General features: G+C 47.8%; 1 protein-coding gene across 6 annotated transcripts in view; it reads left to right on the top strand.

Moving 5' to 3' along the window:
- Positions 1 to 20,677, top strand: part of PAPSS2 (3'-phosphoadenosine 5'-phosphosulfate synthase 2) — a 30,481-nt gene extending 9,804 nt beyond the window's left edge. For 2 of the 6 annotated variants that reach the window (XM_030030213.2, XM_030030211.2), the window contains 13 exons: positions 545 to 679; positions 6,092 to 6,197; positions 8,385 to 8,620; positions 9,343 to 9,481; positions 9,743 to 9,861; positions 9,985 to 10,098; positions 10,548 to 10,659; positions 12,651 to 12,671; positions 14,067 to 14,272; positions 15,282 to 15,417; positions 16,245 to 16,513; positions 17,255 to 17,484; positions 17,987 to 20,677. In XM_030030213.2, the coding sequence (XP_029886073.1) occupies positions 545 to 679; positions 6,092 to 6,197; positions 8,385 to 8,620; positions 9,343 to 9,481; positions 9,743 to 9,861; positions 9,985 to 10,098; positions 10,548 to 10,659; positions 12,651 to 12,671; positions 14,067 to 14,272; positions 15,282 to 15,417; positions 16,245 to 16,513; positions 17,255 to 17,484; positions 17,987 to 18,128 (1,965 nt within the window). In that variant the 3' untranslated portion in view covers positions 18,129 to 20,677. Of the gene's footprint in view, positions 1 to 544; positions 724 to 6,091; positions 6,198 to 8,384; positions 8,621 to 9,342; positions 9,482 to 9,742; positions 9,862 to 9,984; positions 10,099 to 10,547; positions 10,660 to 12,650; positions 12,672 to 14,066; positions 14,273 to 15,281; positions 15,418 to 16,244; positions 16,514 to 17,254; positions 17,485 to 17,986 lie in introns of those variants that run through there. The other 4 variants (XM_030030216.1, XM_030030214.2, XM_030030215.2 and 1 more) reach the window with 3 other exon arrangements.
- Positions 20,678 to 20,691: the final 14 nt, after the last annotated feature.

Raw genomic sequence — 20,691 nt, 5'->3', positions numbered from 1 at the left:
AACATCTGTCCTGGCATTGCAAATTTGTCTCAAATGTAGGAGCGCAGGATGACTCACTGGTTTTCCTGTGTTGAGGAAATTAGAGCAGTGACATCATGTAATTCAGAGATGAAGAAACGCCTGATCTGGGTGCCTTCAGAGAGGTAGATTTTAATGCCCAACCTGCTGATTTGAAGTCACACAGTCTAGAAATGAGCATCTGATTTGCAAGGTGACTGGAACGTGAGCCTGGTTTTGTTGTTGGTTTTTTTTTTTTTTTTTTGCCAGGGTTGTATAAAATTTGATTGTGGCAACCCAATACATGCAAATTTATACCAAGAGAAAAATATTTTAGCTGCGATCAAAAATAAGGTCTTGCTAAGACCTCAAAAATTCCTGCGGGTTAAGAAAAAACACTTTAGCTAACACCAGTTTGAAAACCTCGTGTGTTAGCAATGTTTGGCATCTCCAACCGTCTGTCTCCAAGCTGAAAGACTGGTTGTTTTGGGTAACTGGGATATCTCTGCTGGTCTTCTTAAGATCTTCTGTGTTACGTTCCTGGCAGGGGACAGGGGCCAAGGTAGCGGTGCCAAAAGGAACAAGCGTCAAAGGCGGAGGGTGCCAAGGAGCGACTGAGTTCTGCTGTGGTTTATTCAGAGCGCTGAATGAAGAAAGGGAGTCCAGTTCAGGATCATGCCTGGTGCGAGGGAATGCTGGCAACCCCAGCCCCGAAACCTCTGCAGGGTATTTGGTGACACATCACTGTATTACTCAGCTAAGTCTAAAAAGAAAACATAACATTATTTCTTCTCATGTATGGGTGGTGGGAGAGGAGACGAGTCCCACGTGCAGGAAAGAGGGCAGATGATGGTACGGGAAGCAGGAAGGCAGGCAGTGCAGTAATGCGTCGGGTGCTTGAGAAGTCCCACTTCCCTGTCTGGACCTGCAAGCCAGGCTCTGCGTCGTGATAGTGGAATCCTGGGAGGCGAAATGGGCAAAATTTCCAGGGTAACTCTGTCTTGGTGGGGTTTTTCCCTGGGAAAGAATGGAGCTGATTTTGAGGCATTTACCACCTTAGTCCCTTAAATGAATCAAACTCAAGTTTGGGAAAAGTCTATAGGTTTAGGGTTATAAGAGCCATATGAGGACTTCAGAAACTCCGAGGTTTCTCCATTGTTCTTCAATATGATCGTAATCGAATCTTTGCTGCCACAGGCAAACCCCCCCTCTTTCTTTTCTTCCTGCTTTTCTTTTGAATGTAATAGTTTTGCTTTTCTGCAGCAAATGACTTACAGAAGGTTTTTCCCCCTTGTTGGTGACGGACACTTTATCTTCTCCATTATGCCAGCTTGCCCATTTGCAACAGCAGCCGTGGGAGTTGCCCTGGTAGAAGAAAAGAATTTTTTAGGGAAAAGTCCCATAAACTTAATTTTTATGCATCAAATTCAACTGATAGGACAAAAGATCTGATTTGTTTGGGTTTTTTTCCAGTAAGATGGCAGGATTTGGGAGGGGATTTTAAAAAATAAGTTACATCAGTCTCCAAAGGCTTAAGCAAGTGTTTAACTTCAAACTTGAAAGCTTGCTTGATCATTTTATAATTTTAAAAGCCTGTTTTACCATTTGCAAATATGATCAGCTGAAAACATTTTGAAAGCTTTTTTTTTTTTTTTTTTTTTCCCCTCCTGGAGAGATGTCCAAGCTGCATTACCAAAATAGGGTGTGTATTAAATGCTTGACTGGGAAAAAAAAATGAATCATATTCCAAATTATGTGAGATAGCCCTTTAAATAAAAATGCAGCTGGGGGAGTCCTGACCCTACCCTCCCTGCTGGGTCAGGGTTTCCCCAGGGCTGTGAGTGCTGCTAGCTGCCAGCTGGATGCTAATTGTGTTCGTGTGAGGCTGGCCCTTCTGCTAAATGAGCCAGACCTGTGACTAACATGCCCTTAATAGCACTGTGCTACGAGAGCGTTTGTCTGCTGGCTTTTTTTCTTGGGCTGATCTGAGCTGTGTTTTCAGGAGGGAGTCCCTCTCTGGAGCTGGGTGTTGCTGCAGCCTGCCATGAGCTCTTGGACAGCTTCCAGTGCCCTGCCTGTGCCAGTTACAGCAGGCAGAGGTACTCCTGCAGCGGCAGAGGGGATTTAAGGGTGCAATAAGGATGTTGGTTTAGACCTTACCGGCCTTTGCAATGACCAGCACCGCTTTCTAATGAAATCTTTAAAATCTTTCCTCCTGCAACATTGGAGAGCTCTCCCTTCTATGGATGGCTGAGCAAGGGTTGGCCTGAGGAGGTTGTATGCGCTTAGGGGATCTCTTGATTGTCCCACTCAGCTCCCAGCTCAGCTCCCGTCTGTCCTCCTTCGTTTCCACTCCTTGGCTGTGGCACGTGGCACTCACACTTGGTTCTCGCCCTGGTCCTATTTGTTATGCAGCCATGGAGATGCTGGCTAAAGAAATGGGTAGGTGGGGGCAGGAGGAGATGCTGCCTTGCATCCTAAGGACCAGAGTTTATACATACTTGAATTTCTAGTGGAAGATGGCAAATCATCCATGTAAGTCATTGGGACAACCCTAAATGTTGTTCATCTAGTGCATTTTCTATTAATCGTGCAGTGGTTCTGCTCCTAACAAATGTCAGCAATGGTTGGGAGAGGTCCCCCAGACATCGTGCATTTAGCTATCAGATGAGAGAAGATGCTCCCTGATAACACCTCTCCTGTGGGTGGTCACATGCAACCTTCGATTTATGTGGGCAACCACAGCTGTTCCCTTTCAGAGCCAAATACTTAAGGAAGAGCTGAGGTTACTTTTTCAGACACCATGAATTGAGCAATGGTAGCTCTCAGAGCAGAGGACGCTGATGTTTGTAGATGAAATCTCTCCAGGGTTTGCTCTTGGGCCACTGATGCTTCTTTTTGGTAGTGCCCTTGCTCCATTTGATCATGCTTCAGCTCTGGCTTCCCAAGCTATGTCCCAGCTAGTGGATGATTAGGTGGGAAGTCGGTGTTTCCTGCTGAACAGCCCGTTTCTGGCCAAGCAAGCTGCCAGCCCAGCCATCCGCTGCGTGCTCATGTTTTTCTCTGTCTTTTTTTACTTTTGGCGTAGCTGGCAACAAGAACTTGAGTCGGTGTGTGGCAGGCAGTTGCCCAGGGTTAGAAAGAGTTTACCAGCAAGATTATTAACATAGCAGAAAAATCAGAGGGATTTGGTACTGTCTGGACCTCGCAGCAGGTAGGAGAGGTCTGAGAGTGTTGCTGATTTGCAAAAATGCCCTCAGTGGTGCTTTCCAAGCTCCAAAAGATGGCAGTGTGCAAAATAAAAGCTCTGAGATGCGTGCACACTGCAGATTTACAGCACAGCAACATGTACTTTCAACATAACACTCTTGTTACATCAGCCACATAGGAATGTGTTAGTTCCTGCATCTTCCTGAGGCACAGACTTTATCACAGTTCATCTCATACAGGACAGATCCAGCAGATCAACAGTTTGCAAAAGCAAGTGTGCGGCTGGAGTTCCTACTGATGCAGAGGGCATGAAACAGAGATTTGAAGCATGCAGGTTCATTTCTCCACACAGAAATATTGGTCTTGTCTGTTGTGGTTTGCAAACAAATTGCAAAATACCTGCTTTATGTTTTTTGGAATGCTACGCTTGAGGAGGGTTTAATCACTGGGCAGGCGCTATGCTGCAGCAGGGGAGGTTTTGCTGCAGGGCTGAGTGGTGGCAAGCTGCTCGGAACGTGAGTTTGGGCACTTGTGCTTTGCTGAGGGTCCTTAGCCACGCGACACAATTTCAGAGCAGTGCCAGAGCTCAACCAGGAGTAAACACAGCAGAAACACACCAGTGAGTCTTGGGAGAAGGGATTATTTTTGTCAGCTGGATCTTGTGTGTGTGCTCATTTAGTTTCGCTGCTGAAGCCTGAAACTCTGGGGATGGGTGAAAATTAAACCATGGTGGTGCTGTCTGTTCATACAGACTTTTGACAACCCCCTTTAAAAAAAACCACAAAACCCACAAAAACCAAATCTTGATCTACTTATCTTTTGTTTTCTGAGTCACCAGGATGTGTTGGGCTCACTCACTTTTTCAGGGTCAGGTCTAGAGAGGTTTTTGTTTTTTGTTTTTGTTTTGCTGTGGTACCCAGGCTGTGTTTCAGACAGCGTCTTGTCTGTCCACTACACTCCAACCCCCAAATAGTTGATTTTGTCCTTTGAAATAAATGTGGAAGGGGGAAGCGATGTTGGGGACCTGCTCTGGTGGCTGTGGCAATGAAAATTGGAAGTGAGAGTCCTGGAGCAAGAAGATGCGTCGCTGGAGGTGGTTGAGACAGCAGCCCTGAAAACCTTTTTAACCTGGGACTTCCCATCAAGTCGTATGGTGGTGGCACAGGGTGGGAATCAGTCACCTTGGGCCAGCTCTGGAGCAATTGCTTCTCCCTCCCAGAGCTTCTTCCAGTGCAGTCTGATAGCCATGGTGCCGACGTTGAGGCTTGCCGAGAGTTAACCTTGGAGGCGAGATCTATGACCATTATTATGACTATTTTGTACACAGGTATTCTTAGCAGTAAATTAAAATGTTGTGTAGTGGGGTAGCCGTTCAGCGTGCCCACAAGCAATTGCAGATGGCAAATTTGCAGGTGTAAAGAGGCTAATTTTGGAGCCTTTCACTAAAATTGAATTGAAAATGGACACGAAATTCCGAGTATAGTTATAAATCACTGTGGTGGGAGATTGGTCTCTGCTGGGATGCTGGCCTCTCTGAAAGGTAATAAAAACAAGTGAGGAGAGGAGGGTATTTTTTCTCTTCTGCTATGGAATAATTTTCACACAGATTTCTGTGCAGGCAGAGCCCTCTGTTGCATACAAAATACCAAGTCTCCAATGAATGCTTATGCCTTTGCTGGATCATGTTAAAATGTTAATGGGCCAGCAAGCAGAGGGGGAAAAAAAAATCAGGCTATTTTGCTGACACGTTTAAGAGTGACCTTTTACTTTATTGTCTCTCCCATTCCTCTTTTTTTCTTGTCAAAATTTTTTTATTGGACACATGAAAGATAATCACTTCCCTGCTGTGACTTCAAATGTAGAAATATTTATATAGAGAGATGTAAATCATGGGAAAGCCTAGACCTGCTCTTGTACTGATGATACAAAATGGATAAACCTACAGTCATGAAGAATCCGGCTAGGGAGAAAATATTTATATCCTCTCTCCCTCTCGAGACTTTTCCTTTGGCTGCCTTGATTGGAAACAATCCTCATAATTAATAAGGTCTTGTAGATATTTTATGTGCAAAAAGTCTTTGTCAAAGTACCATTGCCGGAGCTGCATGGCACAGACAGGCTGTTTAGGCTGCATCCCAGATTCTGGGGCTGCCCTGCTACAGCAGGTCGATGTTAGGATGCACTAAAATTCAGGCCTCCAGCTTGGCATCGTACTGGTCCCTTCTTTGCATTGGGAAGTGCATGCATACATATTAAGTGTTGTTTTCTCTGCCTCCCATCCCACCGTCTTCCCTGCCTGGGTCCCAGTCTCGCTCAGCTCAGCCCTGCTACATTGCCGTTTCTTGCCCCAGCTGCAATTCTTAGCAGCTGTGTTATGTTAAACATGGCAAGTAAATTAGCACCTTAAGTTGCTTTTGTTTTGCAAGTGTAATTAAAATAATAGGCGTGTCTGGCTGTATTTTAAAATGCCAAAGAAGCAGGGAGTGTGCTGCCTGTATCTCTACGTGGACTCCGTGTCCTCCCCAGCCTGCCTGCGGGTGTATCAGTCACCTGGCAGCACTCCTGCAGCAAAGCAAGTGCACAAAGCACTTCTGCCACTGCCGGCAGCGGCGGATGCAGAGGCATTGCCACCAGAAGGGCTTTGAGCAGAGGCAAATACTGTCTTCAAAAAATGAGTCTGCTGTTCAGACAGAAATCCAACTTACGCCAAAGGCAACTATTTTCTTTGCTGTTTTCCCTTTTGTACCAAGTCCACTGCAATGGCTCATGCCGATTTTTAATGAATTTGTGTTTCTCTCCCTTATATTAGTCCCAGCTGAGATTTTCTTTTGTACGGAGGACAATGAGGTAACAGGAGCGTTTTGTTTTGCTTTGTTTTCATCAGGGATCAACCAATGTGGTTTACCAAGCCCATCACGTCAGCAGGAGTAAGAGAGGACAAGTTGTCGGTACCAGGGGTGGATTTCGAGGCTGCACGGTTTGGCTAACAGGTATTTTCGTCTGGGCGTGAAAGCGTGGCTTCACATGTGAAACCCACTTGCGTACATAAGTATGGCTCAGAGGTGGGGATTTGGGATCTGCAGGAAATGTCAGCGTTCCTTGTGAACTGGGAATTGCGAAACATTTACACGTGGGAAACACCAACATGCGGTGCTGGCGCAGCAAGATATTCTTCCTGGCAGCTGCTACCCATAACTAATGCTTTTATGAATTCCACAGCTGTTATCGGCCTCCTGAACAGGTCAGAAGCCCTAAGGGTTGCACTTGTTGTTCTCATGTGCATGGCTGAAGAAGCCTTGGCTCAAATCCAGCCAGTCCTTGCCAGTGAAACGTGCCCAGGGTTGTCCAAAATGGCATGTGGATGTCTTCATTCTGGGTCAGTGTGAAGTTTATTGGGATACCTAGGTTTACTGTGTTTAAAGTGACCTCATGAGCAGCACAACAAGGCAGTCATCTTGTCTGAAAAATAAATACTCCCAGAAAGCAAGTCGCACTGTAAGCAATTCCTTGCATAGCCACTGTGGGTTTCTTGTGTTATTTCTCATTTCGTATGCCTTCTGATGTGTTGCCCTGCTCTTCTGCTTTGAAAGATAAACTCATTGTTTGGGGATTAGAGGCTGCTAGAAATGACAACTGCATTTATTTTGCTCCACTAATATTTACACAACTCTATCTTTTGCCACTTGTCCAGTTGTTTCTTTGCTTGTTAAATATTGGTATTTTCTTTGACTGGCGGAAGATGTTGAAAGATGTACTTGGAAGGGTTTGTAAAGCCCTTCTGATTTGCCTTCATAATAGCTTACGTGCTAGATGTTGGATTAAAACACATTTCTGTTTTGTTCTCTTCTTCAATTTCAAAAAGGTGGCCAACACCTGATCTGCTTTAATACAATTTCTGAAGCCAAAAATCCAATTTCCTTTTTTTTTTGAATATCACTCAAAAATCTTGCATTTGAAAGGTTTGAGTTTCTCTGGCTGATGATTATTCTTTGAAATAGACAGTGGTCTCCTAACTTTTTTAAATTTAATTTTAAGAGACTATATGGAAGGGCATGTTATTGCATGGACTATATGGATTAAATGGAAGGGCATTTGAATGCCCTACATTGCCAGCTCAGGAGAGCTGTCAGTTAGTCTGTTGTACTACAGAAATTGAAGGCACAGCCAGCAGGATTCATCTCTGCCCAGCCAGGTTTCCTCTCCAGCACAAACATGGCTGTTCTGCAGCAGACCAAAAGTCCACCTCGCCCAGGGTCTTGTCTCCATGGGTGCTCAATAGTAGATGTTATGCAAAGGGTATAAAAACAGGTGAGCAGATGATGCTATCTCCATAGGAGATTTTCCAAGGCTAGGTGTTTCTTGAGACAGGTGTGGTGTTTGGAGGTGTTATCTCTCCTAAGTCAAGGTCCTCTTCCATCTCAAGGAGATTTCAGCGCATGGATCCCCACCCAAGGGAAAGGAGGAGTTTGGTTCTCCATGTGCACTTGCTGCTTTCTGACAGAGCCAATAGCAAGTGCTTTTTGTGCAAGTGGATGGAGCTGGGATGGGAAGTAGCTACCTCGTTTTGGATTGTTGTCTTTCTGGCTGATGACTCCAGGAGACGTGGGCAGCTGAAGATGCGCTGTTTGTCTACACAACCATCCTGCTCCTGCTCGCACGGATCTGTGGGTGCTGCTCCTGCAGAAGGAGGTGTCCATGGATGCAGAGGGGCAATTGCAGCTGCTGGAGCCTGTCCCCACCCCACACAGTTGCAGCAAGAATGTCTCCTTGGGTTCAGCCTGGGAGAGCTGTCAGCTGTTCATAGAGGGAACAGGAGGAGGAAGAGGAAGATGCTGAGAGACTTACAGGCAACAGCGTCCTTTCAGGCTTCCCCTACTGACTGGTACCTGTTTGTCCCACCATGGCCTAGCAAGAGGTACTTTTGCAACACTGCTGGGTTGAACGCCTCCAGATGTTGGGATATAGCAGCTTTTCTCACGGCATTAATGCCACCCCTTCAATAAGAAGGGTTCACCAGGGCTCTAAAAAGATGAATCCAACTTCCCTACCTCATGCCTTCCTAAAGCAACTTCAGACAGTAGGATTTTCGTTGCCCATGTCCCAGGAGATATTGCATTACACTGTCATTTTCAGTCTTTTGACCTCAAACCTGAACCTCACTTTTCTGTCTCCAACAGGCCTTTCTGGAGCTGGCAAGACAACCATTGGTTTTGCTCTGGAAGAGTACTTGGTCTCTCATGGCATCCCTTGCTATTCCCTGGACGGTGATAATGTTCGGCATGGCTTGAATAAAAACCTGGGTTTCTCGGCTGGGGACCGCGAGGAGAACATCCGCCGCATCGCAGAGGTGGCCAGGCTGTTTGCTGATGCTGGGCTCGTCTGCATAACTAGTTTCATTTCTCCTTTTGCAAAGGTAAACTCGCTGCATCATATTCTGCTCTCTTCTGGGCAGTCTTGATCTCATGATTGTTCTTAGGGAAGAGAGATTTACGTGGAGGACTTCCTATATATGCCATCAGACGCTCCTTTTAACTTCTCTGTTCTTTTGTAAGACACCACCAATACACAGAACTACAGGCGATCAGGACAAATTTCTGGAGGGCAGTTTGACGTGACCTCTTTGAATATATTCAATGTTACAAATTGATTAAAAGCAAAGAGAAGTTTAAAATCTCCCTACAGAGGCTCCTACTATTAACTTGGTAGGAGGCAGAAAAGAGGCATAGAAACAATAGTGCTATCACTGCTCTGTTGGAAGAAGTATTGATTGTGTTTTTATCCTTCTGGAGAATACCGAGTAGCTGCTGTTATCAAGCCAATGCAAGCAGTTCCTTTTTTTGACCCAGGGCAGATAATTATTCACATTCTAAAGTTCTGCTGTCCTGCTTAATGAAGAGATCTTCTTGATGTTTCAGATAGAAAAAGCTGAAAACAGGTCAAAGTTGTAGATTTTTAAATCATATTTAAAGAAAAAGGGGGAAGGGAGATGAAAACCCCTTATTAGAATTAGTGTAAATTTAATAAATCTATACCAGAGACTAATTTACCTGTGTCGAGTTCCAGGGCACATCATGTAGGAGGAAGGTGCTTGCTGCAATTCGGACATATATGTTTTTCCTGTCTTTCTTCTAACAGGATCGTCAAAATGCGCGGAAAATTCACGAGGCAGCTGGACTTCCTTTCTTTGAGATCTTTGTAGATGCTCCTCTAAATATTTGTGAAAGCAGAGATGTGAAGGGCCTGTACAAAAAGGCAAGAGCTGGAGAGATCAAAGGTATGGAAGAGTGAGCTCTTATTTTGCGTTTTGATTTCCAAAGCATTGGGTAGCTCTGTTGTTGCAGCTCTGCACGTAGAGGTAGGTTACTAGAGGCTCTTTGTAGTGCACAAGAGTATCCTGCTTTCCTAATCTTGCTGTCACAAGTGTCACTTGTACCCAGTATGGTTGAATGCTTGCTGGTTGTTTGTACAGCATTGTTGGCTCTAGAGCACCGAGTATTACATTAAATAAATCTAGTTTGGGTTTAATTGTCTGTAGGATTCACAGGGATTGACTCAGAGTATGAGAAGCCCGAATCTCCTGAACTAGTGTTGAAAACGAATGTTGCGTCAGTGTCTGAATGTATTCAGCAGGTTGTGGAGCTCCTCCAGACACAAGTAGGTCATTTTTACACCACCGCCACTGGCAGCTTTGTAAATCTGCTTTCGGATATTGACTTTTTGGTGTTCCCTTAAAAAATGGCGTGTTATTTACAATTGCTCTCTGTCTCTGTCTTTCAGAACATCGTGCCCCATGGCTCAATTAAGGATGTTCTTGAGCTGTTTGTACCTGAAAATAAACTCAATAGTGTCCAAGCTGAAGCAGAGATGCTGCCATCCATTGAGATCACTAAGGTATCGTCATGCACGGATGCTGTGCTGTGATTCCGTCATTATTTAGCTGTTTGAAGGGTAGAAGCTTCAACAGGGGTGTTGCTAGAGGGTGCTTTGTTCCTCAGATGGCTGTGTCCTTTTGTGGCTGTGGTTTATGGTGAGCTGAAGTGTGGTCCTGATCCTCAGCCATTTTCTGCCGTGTCTCCACCCTGTGCTGTAGCAAGCCAGGGCTGTCAGTCTCCTTTGTTGTGTTAGTACAGCCCCGCAAGCAGTTGTGCTATGAAAGTACATGAGTCTGACTTAAAAAAAAAAAAAACCCCAAACCAACCCCCCCCATGGCTTTCTCCCCCTTTATGAACATCCTATATTTGAAGCAAAACAAATGAGAGTGCTCTTGCAGCAGAAGGGAAGGAAAAGCAACCTCTGAGCATGACCTGGTGACAGGAGTGCCGTTTGGGTTTGTTTTGCAGCTGGATCTGCAGTGGGTGCAGGTGCTGAGTGAAGGCTGGGCCACTCCGCTGACCGGCTTCATGCGCGAGGCAGAGTACTTGCAAGTGATCCATTTTGGCACCCTGCTGAATGGTACGAATCCCCACGCTTTGCGTTAACGCTGGCCGGCAAGCCGCTGCGGGATGTGATGCTTACCCCACGGTGTCTTGGCAGGCAGCCATACAGAAAAGCTTAATGCCTGGCTGTGGTGTTCTCCTCCTTTACTCTCGCCTGTTAAATGCAAGGGCTCGTAAAGGACCGTGGAGGCCAGGAAGCTGTGCTCCGAAACACACCAAAGGGTACAAAAGGTGACAAAGTTCAGTGTGCTGTGGCTGCCACCCTGGCACACAGCTTTGACATCTCGCACAGTGCCGATCAAACATTTTGAGAGCCATTGTGTAGCTCTTTTCATGTTCAGTGATACCAGGGTAAATAAAGATGCAACCCAAAGCCAAGTAAGCAGGGAGGCTGCCAAGCTCAATTTGAGGTGGGAGGAGAAGGCAGCTGTTCCTTGGAAACGGGAGCAGTGCCTGATTTCACCTCCCCCCCCCCCCCCCCCCCCGTTTTCCTGCTTATCCATTACCGTAACTTGAAATAAATCAGATTTACCTATTAATTAGCAACATGTTAGAGGTGCTTCAACCCTGGAAGGGGCAAAGAGTGTTCAGGCAGTGATTGTCTACAGCTGAGACTGGAGCGGTAGATATTTCTGTCCTGTTTCCCAGCTGTAGATGCCGTCGCTGTGACTTTACAGGCAGGCAGGGTGCTCACTTTGGGTTTTGTAGACCTGATAGCGATCTCTGGCCTCAGGGATTTGGGATCTTGGTGAGCGAGTCCCTTTGAGTCTTGCCCTCCTTCTAGAGGATCCAGTGGTTGCACGGGGCAGTGACTTGCTGCTGTTACTAGGATTTGGGCACCGTGCAGCAGATGCAAAGCTCGGGACTGCTTGCTTTGGACCAAAGGAGTGTCTGTGTGGGGGCTTCTGCTTTCAGACATGTTATAGCCTTTTACCTCCCACCTAGTCTGCAAACAGGGTTCAAAAGCACGTCCTTGTTATCAGACCCCGATCTGTGGTCTTTGAGCTGCCTGTTGTGCCTGATGAGGTCACAGAGGCGCCCTGTAATGACTGCATTGCTCCAGAGCTCTGCACTTAGCACCAGAGGCTTGTCTTGGCATCTGTTTTTGGGGTGCCCCCCCCCCAAACCTGTTGGCATCACTGAGCACGGCTCCTCTGGGGTCCGTGGCCATATGTTCAGGACTTGTAGAGCTCTGCGGGGTCAGGGACAAAGCCCAGGACACGGGCTTTTGGGGGGGATGAACTCTCCAGAGCAAGGTCTTTGTAGTAGAGGGCATCAACATCAGTCCCCGGTCCACCTTGTCTCCACGGAGGTCTCCAAACTCAAAATCTCCATGGTCAGGCCCGCAGGGTGACATCTGGGCAGGAAGGAGAACATCCCTGGTTTGCTTGGCTGAGCTTTAGGAAATGGTGCGGGGTTTCCATCTCATGGTGCCAAGGCTGGGGTGCACATTGCCAAAGAGAAGTTTGAGGCTGGTCTTTCCAGAGTCATTGGTCCAGTCCTTTTGCCCTGGGGTGGGGGTGGTGGTTTTGGCAGCTCCAGCTGTGCCCGAAAGGGCTGCAACTGTTTTGGTGGACTTGTGCAAGTTAGTGCTCCTCTCACTCGGACTTTGAGCAGTAAATCCCACCTTGATACTACCAACAGTTGGGTGAATGGGGTGCTTTGTGTGGGGGCATGATGGCCACCAGGAAGAAAGGTGGATCTGCACGTTGTAGGGCAGCAGGAGTGCCACAGAGTCTCCAACACTCTTCCCTCCACACCAGTGACGCGTGCCTCTGTCAAGACTGGGTGACAGTGAAAGCGTAGGTGTTGGACATCGCTCCCGGCCAGTGAGACCCATGTTGAATGCGTGGACGCTGGAGAGGGGCTGGAGCAGCACCATTGGAGGCTTGTGGTTACGCAGTGCTTGCTGGAGGTTTTAAATGAGCGGCTTTGGTTCTTGAAATGGCTACTGTCACTGGTGCCCATGAGTGTTAATTATCTTAATTGTGTTTTGTATTCTCCCAGGAAGGAATTGCTCGGTAGCTGGTATGTATATAACTGTTCTTCAATTGTACAGAAATTACTTCAATTTAGATTTTTTTTGCTGTAAAGTAATTTTTTGAGATTTACCCAAAAAAGAAAATTAAGACTAGACACAACCACGGCCTGTTTATGATTCAGCCAGTTCCGAAGTGGCATGACACAGGCCATGTCCTGCTGACCGGTCTTCACAAAAATCCCAGTCATGTAATTTTGTAATTACCTTTGCTGGAGTGATTTTTTTTTTTAAACTCTGCATCTAGCATTTGGAAATGGAGCATGGAGATCCTCAGCTTCAGCATCATTTGTTGGTTTCATAATTCAGCTTTTTCCATGCTGAGTTTATTGACTGATCACTGGTTAATATAATTTAAATGTATGAAGTTGATATTGATTGGATCCCATGTGACTATGATTATTCATGGAGGTGCTTGAAAATTGCTGTCTGGCAGATGAATGATACCTAGTTGTGAATTAAAAGTAAATGCAAACATTTTAATAAAGATCTAAAAAAAATCTACATCATAGTCAAAATCCTCAAAAATTAAGACTCTCAAGGTGCCAAAATTATTTCAGTCAGATCAGAACAAATTGAATCAGTGATTTGTTTGTTCATGTTTGTGAATGGAAACTCATGGGAGAGACTGATTCTTCTATATTAATACCAGGATATCCAAGGAGAAATGGGAGGACCTTAGTGGAGGACTGGGAAACTGAGGGAGTGGGGATAAAACCAACATGACTTCTAGGTATTTAGGGACAACACTGAAATTAGAAGCTACATGTGCAAATGTAGGCTTGCTGTATACACAGAGAAGATAGATTAAAAATGGACTCTGCAGAGATAAAAAGGAGGAGGAGTAACAGTATAGAGATATCTAGAAAAAACCAAAGCAAAGTGTGACGGTGTTCTCCCTGTTTGAAGAGGCAGTTCAGGAGATGTGCAGGGAATGACGTGTCCCAGGGAACACCAAGCTGGAGCCATCTTAATAGAGGTTGTTCTCCTGGCAGGGAGCCAGGTAGGGGTTATATCCAGGGTTGCATTTTCCAAGTATGTTTACATTTTTCAAAGAGACTTTACAAGCTAACTGGAGAAGAACCAATCTTTCCAGGGAGATAAAGAGTCCAGAAAGTAATGAAATGCTCCAGGTGTCTTTGAGACATCTCTGGCCCAAAGATGAGGAGCTTTTGCATTCCACTAATGTCGCTATTTGTTAACAGTGCAGAAAAAAAAGGGGCAGTGAATAAATTTACACGGCTGATGGTGAATCCCTGAGCTAGCCCTGCAAAATTTGGCTCTCCAAAGGGAGAATGTGTGCCTCTGAAAACCTCTGTTTACTCGGTGCCCAAGACCAGTGCCCAAGGCTGGAGGACGTTAAAATCATCCCTCTCTCTTGCCAGACGGTGTTGTCAACCTGAGCATCCCCATTGTGCTGCCAATCTCCACGGAGGACAAGGAGCAGCTGGAGGGCTGCGAGGCGCTGGCACTCAGCTACGCGGGACAGAGGGTGGCGGTCCTGAAGAGCCCCGAGTACTTCGAGCACAGGAAGGAGGAGCGATGCGCCCGTGTCTGGGGCACCACCTGCGCGAAGCACCCGCATGTCAAAGTAGGTTTGTCCCCTTGCTGCTCTGGGCAGCCTGGCCAGGATGGGAAATGCGGGCAGGGGCAGGAAAACTGAACCTTTCCAAGGTTTCGAGGGCTGTGGATGCCCTATCTGCTCTCCAATGCCAGCTTCTCGCTGGGAACCATTGGTGTCCCAAGCAGGCAGGACTGAATTTTTAGGCTTGTGAGTTAATGCTGCGCTTGCTGCTTAACAAGAGCATCAGATAACAAGCACAAGGTGAAAGGGAAAACGAGCATGCTGCTGAGGAGCTGCTCCTTTCATTCACTCATCTTCACCGGTGTGCCTACAGGACCACCAACTTAGCCCTTAAAGTTTTCTGGTGCTTGGGGTGTAACGACCTCAGTGATGCTGCCAAACATGAATGCTGCAGATCGCTGACTCGTGCTCCTTTTAGCTGTGTTTTACTCCTCAATTTGGCTGTTTTGTACAGGCAGCCAACAAGGGTGTTATATTTTTACAGCTTATCTCTTCCCATTTACTCTCTGGCAGTACAAAGCACATGATCCCTTAGAAAGGGAGAGTTCCAGGTTACACCGAGTGACTTGAGCTGTCTGCTTAAAAAAGCTAAAGCTGTGTTAATTCTTTTCCCCTACCTTAAAATACCTCTTTTAATTGTGCAGCAGCAGTTGCTCACCTTGCAACAGGCTTATTCCTCCTGCATATTCCCAGGAGGAGAGAGCAAAGAGTGAGGTGGAGGAAGGTCTTGTGCCATAACTTGCAGACCCCTGGCTGCCAGAGAGGAGTCCAGCACCCAGATGGGTGCAGTGGTAGGGACTTGGTTACTGATGCCTCCCTTTATGGGGTTGCACTGCTCACAATGTTCAGTTCACGTGGTCCCTGTAAGAACATTGTCCACCTACAGTGTGCTGAACAAGAAGGGAAGATCACCCTGCAAGGGGAGTCAAGCCTAACACTTTTCAAAGGAGACTGGGAAAGGGAAGAGGAGATATTTTGCTGTCCCCTCCGTAATGCATGTGTGCATAATTCACAGATGGTGATGGAGAGCGGAGACTGGCTGGTTGGTGGAGACCTCCTTGTGCTGGAGAAGATCAAATGGAATGATGGGCTGGACCAGTACCGCCTGACACCGCTTGCTCTCAAGCAGAAGTTCAGAGAAATGAATGCTGGTGAGTGCCCTGGGTTAGCACCAGTGACATGGCTCTTCTTGCCCTACATGGCATCGGGAGATTTGTGTGATCTGTGATTACTTGCTTTCAAGCTCACAGCACTTGCCAAATTGCTTCTCTGTGCTCCCAAAATGGGACAATTCAGGTGGGGTGAGCAGTAAGAGGGGCACAGGGCATGGCACAAAAAGTGGCGCAGGGTCTCCTTGGTTAAGGACAGTGCTTGTGATGGGCTTCGTCCTCAATAGGCCTCTCCAAGCATGGGACTGGAAAGTGTTGAGTGTCTGAGCATCCTTTTTGTGTCCTCCCTGGCAGGTCAGAGCCTCTCTTTCTGCACCCCAGGCATTTAAAGCCCTGCGCTGATGTGCTTGACCTTCACGCTCAGGTGTCTTCTTCCAGGTGTCTTCTCCCAGGTGTCTATCCCCGCAGGCTGGCAGGCGTCAGACACCTACCTTCACTTTGGGGAGAGAGCGTTGGCCTTCCTGATGGTGGCTTGTAGCTTGGAGAGGTGGCAGGTCACTTAAGAGGTCAGGGAACTCGGTGGAGGTGTCCAGTGGCATGTAAAAACATTGTAGGAGAACTGATAGGACTGAAATTGACCCCAAAGGAAGGATGTGCGATGCAAATAAACTTGGCAGAGTGATGAAGAGACACTGTGCATGTATGAAACATTCATCTAAGGTATTTAAGGCCTCACTCACATGAAGACAGGACACAGATCTAACAACGTACATATCTTATGACCGTGCTGAAATGTATAGTGTGTAAATGAAGCCTCAGGGTCTGATGGTCAGTGCAAGCCTGTGACCCTCTGAATCTTTCCCTTTTAGATGCTGTCTTTGCATTTCAGCTGCGCAACCCCGTCCACAACGGGCACGCCCTGCTCATGCAGGACACGCGGCGCCAGCTTCTGGAGAGGGGTTACAAAAACCCTGTGCTTCTCCTGCACCCCCTGGGAGGATGGACCAAAGATGACGATGTCCCGCTGGAGTGGCGGATGAAGCAGCACGCAGCGGTGCTGGAGGAGCAAGTCCTGGACCCCAAGTCGACCGTTGTTGCCATCTTCCCCTCTCCCATGCTCTATGCTGGCCCCACAGAGGTAACGTAGGTGTCAGCTGCTCACCATGACAAGGCATGAAGGCTGTCCGTGGGGATGCCTGCTGCCAGCTTGCCCGCACAGCTCCAGAAAGCCACGGGGGAGTTGGTAGCCATTCCATCGCTACTAGCTCCCACCATGGTTTGCCTGCAGCTTGCTACGGCAGCTGTCTCCCAGCAGAGCTCGGCTCCGTGGGCTCCCGTGCTTTCACAGGCTGTGTGGAGAGCTGGGGAGAAGGGGGCTAGAAACAAATGTCACTACTGTGACCTTTTTCTCTGTTGGGCAGGAACGCTCCTTTGTTTTCTCCCAGTGGCTTCCCTTCTGTCCCTAAATCGGTGGGATGAAAGCGGTAGACACTGAACCTCCCCTGGAGGAGGAAGGAGAGGGGTGCGTGGGCAGCCTTTGCCTGTGCGGGGCTCAGTGGCTAGTGGGCACTGTCTTTGCATGTTCAAAAAGCAAACCACTACCTCTGCTGCCAAATTGGGACAAGACCAGTTCCCATCCCCAGTGTTTCCCTTGAAATACATGTCCTTAGGAGAACCATGATGTTGCATCAGGTCCATCAGTGCAAGATGAGTCTGAGCGGCTTGATCGCTGTGAGAAACTGCAGCAAGGCTGCTGACACATCTTCTTCCTTCCTTCCTTCCTGCGTGTGGATCACCAGGATCTGTTTTGCAGCCCAGGGCGGGCAGCTCAGTTGCTGCTCAGCCCTCAGCCAGTGCTCCTTGTGTCTCTCCTTTGCAGGTGCAGTGGCACTGCCGAGCTCGTATGATTGCTGGGGCCAATTTCTACATCGTGGGGCGCGACCCTGCAGGCATGCCTCACCCCGAGACCAAGAAGGACCTCTATGAGCCCACGCAGGGAGGGAAGGTCCTCAGCATGGCGCCGGGCCTGACCTCGGTGGAAATCATCCCCTTCCGGGTGGCTGCTTACAATAAATTGAAAAGGGCAATGGATTTTTATGACCCAAGAAGGTAACACAGGCAGCAGCATCACTGTTTCTTCAGCCTACACAGCGCATGTAGTTTGCGATCGCGTCTGGCTTGCGGATTGCCAGGGGAGAGGGAAAAGCAGTTGGTGTTCCTCTTGAGGAGAGAAATGGGGGAAGAACCTGTGAAAGCCACCCACTGCTCCCTCCAAAAGCTGACACCGTGTCAAGGATAGGTCATATGAAGCTAAAGATGCGCCTTTGTAGCCACCAGGGAGGATGAGAAACAGTTTGGGGACTAAGTGGCAGTAGAAATACAGCCTCTCGCAGCTGGAGAAGCATGTTATGTACAACTCCAGCTCCTCTTGAAAGAGGAACCCCATTGCTACTGACTGTAAACCCAGGCGTGAAGCCGCAGGCGGGTGCCACTGGTGCGTGCCGCCGGTGCCGGGAGGTTTCCAGCCACATGCTTGGCATGGCAGAGCAGCTGTGCTGGGGACGACTCAGGCCGGTTGTGCTGATTTCACCCCTGTCTCTGTTTTGCGCAGGCACGACGATTTCGACTTCATCTCGGGAACACGCATGAGGAAGCTTGCTCGTGAAGGTGAAAACCCACCAGATGGCTTCATGGCCCCCAAAGCTTGGAAAGTCCTAACCGAGTACTACCAGTCGCTGGAAAAAAATAATTAACGCTGCTCCTCCTCCCTAGAAATACTTGTATTAAGAGTGAGCAATGATTGATTGATTCCCTATGACACAGATCAGTTGCGTGGCATTTCCAATGCTCTGACTGTAGGATTTTCCTACCTGGGTCAGAGAGTATTTTACTAATCAGAAATACTTTGAGCCTGGTCCTTCTCCCCTTGAAGCTGCTGGAAGTGTCCCAGTGGAGCTGGAAGGGAAGGGCAGCGGGCCCTTCATTCCCAGCTGAGAGTGGCTGCAGGAGGGTCAGCACAGCCCCTGGATGGGCCAGCTGCATCGTTCTGGTGCCACCAGGGCCATGCACCAGCCCCCAGTGCAGAGCTGGGACCTCAGCACCAGAATAAAAACGTGTCTGTCTCCTGCGTGGAGCAAAAATGAAGAAGTGCCTTTCCGCTACCCCTCGCCCAGCACTGCCCGAAGAGGCAGGAGCAGCTGCTGAAGAGAGGAGCAGTTGCTGCTGCCAGGGTGGGAGGGGGAAACGGGCACTCAGTGCTTGGATCCAGTCACTGCCCTCCAGGTTGTGCCTTTGACAATTTTTGCAAACTAACAGCGGGATTTTTTTTAACGCCGTTTTTTTAAAAGGATTTTTTTTTTTTAATCAGCCTTGACTATCACCAGTTCCTTGTGGCCAAGACAATTGCTCACTGTTCTGCCTTGCTTCCTCCTGCTTGACCTCTCTAGTCAAAGCAAAACCTGGGCTGAGCATTGCTGGTGCTCCGAGTTCAGCTTTCTGTGGGGACTCTGCTGTGGCGATCCCTGAGCTCCCAGCCTGGTGGGCCCATGGGCGGGGGGAGCTGTCCTGGGAGACACTGTAAAGTCCGGGAGATCTCTGAGAAAGCTCAGGGCAGCAAGCGAAAACTGGGCATGCTGTTTACATGCTTTTGTGGGTATCCTCCCACCCGGCAGGATCGGATCCCCCTTTCCTCTGCCCACGCTCCTCCCATCCAAAAGGTGAATCAAAGGCAAAACAGCAAAATCATGGTGTGAGGTGGATCTGAGCAGCTGTACCTGGTAAACCAGGCGAGAGATGGCTCAAGTGCTTGCCCTCATCATCCATACCCGTAGCCCTGTGTGGGTATAGGTGACCTGATTTTACTTTGTATCTGTGGGATGGTGATGCTGGCTCCAGCTGGGGGACAGCCAGAGGATGACAGAAAAGTTCTTGGGTCCCCCCAGCCACGTGGGGTGCTGCTGTGTGAAGGGCGATGGTGCCGAGCCAAGAGCCAGTGGCTGGTGCTGCTCTCGGCACTGGCTGGTGGAAAGTTACTGCAGACCTTGCCGCCTTTTTTTTTTCCTCCCCAAAGCGGACTTTGCTGCTGTGTGTGACGTGAGCCTTTTCTGCTGACTCGCAGCTCTTGTGGTGACCTCCGACGAGGCTGAGCGGCATGACTGAACACCGAAGCTTTCCCTGGTCCCATCTGCGTCTCACCCCAAGCACGTCCCACCGGGACCAGTGCATGTCTCGGGGGTGGTTGAGGTTTGAGCGCAATGCCCTGTGTGGCTGGGAGCCCCTCAGCTGCCTGCCTGCCCCTGCCTGTGCCTCGGCATCCTGCCTGGGGTCGGAGGAGGCTTTCCCAAGGAAAGGGCTGATCCTGTGGCCCCGCTGTGCTGGTGACGAGGAGCGTGCCGCCTCCCCGGCCACCACGCTCTGGTGTGAGGTTTTTTTAGGGGAGGGAAGACAGCTATGCACCTGTTTGTTAGTTATTGCAACAACCTGAATTGATGATTTTTTTTGTACTCCTCTTTTTTTTTTTAAGTAGACGCCCGAGGACCAGTCAGAATGTGGTTTCAAATGAAATGGAAATAGCGTTCTCCTCTTCTTGTACTTCAGTTTTAATTACAGATGGATCTATGCTCAGTAAAAACAATCACGCTTCCGCTTGTAACTTAGGATAGTGAGCTACATTCGCAAGCTAAAAACCTGTTTTGCTGTGGCCATGGTACAGGGTCCGACACTATGTATGCGATTGGGAATATTTTTGCAAAAAGGTTTTTTCATTTGGCAGCTGTTTTAGGGTTTTTTTTGTTTTTTTGTTTTTTTTTTTTTTTCTAAGTATCCCGAGCAAAGAGCCCAAAGCTGTATTATACCTGAAGAAAAATGCTGCAACGCCCATGGAAGTAGCTGAAAGCACACTAGCACCAGTGCCTTTTACATTCAGGCCCTCTGGCAGGGACCTGGAAGACAAAAGCAATACTCAAATTTTGCAAATTGCAATATTTGTCGTTTTTAAGTAGTGAAATAGTGCTGTCACAGCTCCTCTTAAAATAATCAAAAGGTTAAAAAAAACCCCCGCAGTAAATCTAAATGGTTACAGCAAAACACAAATGTTGTATTATCCTTTTAAAATAGTGTAGCGTACTGATTACCTCTGATAAACCTAGAGTATGTGGACTAGTTTTTTTATAGTGTATTTATTAAAGACATGAGACTGGAATTTGTACCTCAGCTGATGCATCTCATGATTTAATATATTCTGAACTTGATACTCTGCTACAAAACACTCACTTTTAGTACAAATAAATATTTATACATGTAACTAACTCTCACTTT

Source organism: Aquila chrysaetos, chromosome 11, assembly GCF_900496995.4.
Source record: "Aquila chrysaetos chrysaetos chromosome 11, bAquChr1.4, whole genome shotgun sequence".
NCBI classification, from domain to species: domain Eukaryota; kingdom Metazoa; phylum Chordata; class Aves; order Accipitriformes; family Accipitridae; genus Aquila; species Aquila chrysaetos.
Note: the sequence above shows the minus strand (reverse complement) of the source record. Positions and strands in the feature narration are given on the sequence as shown.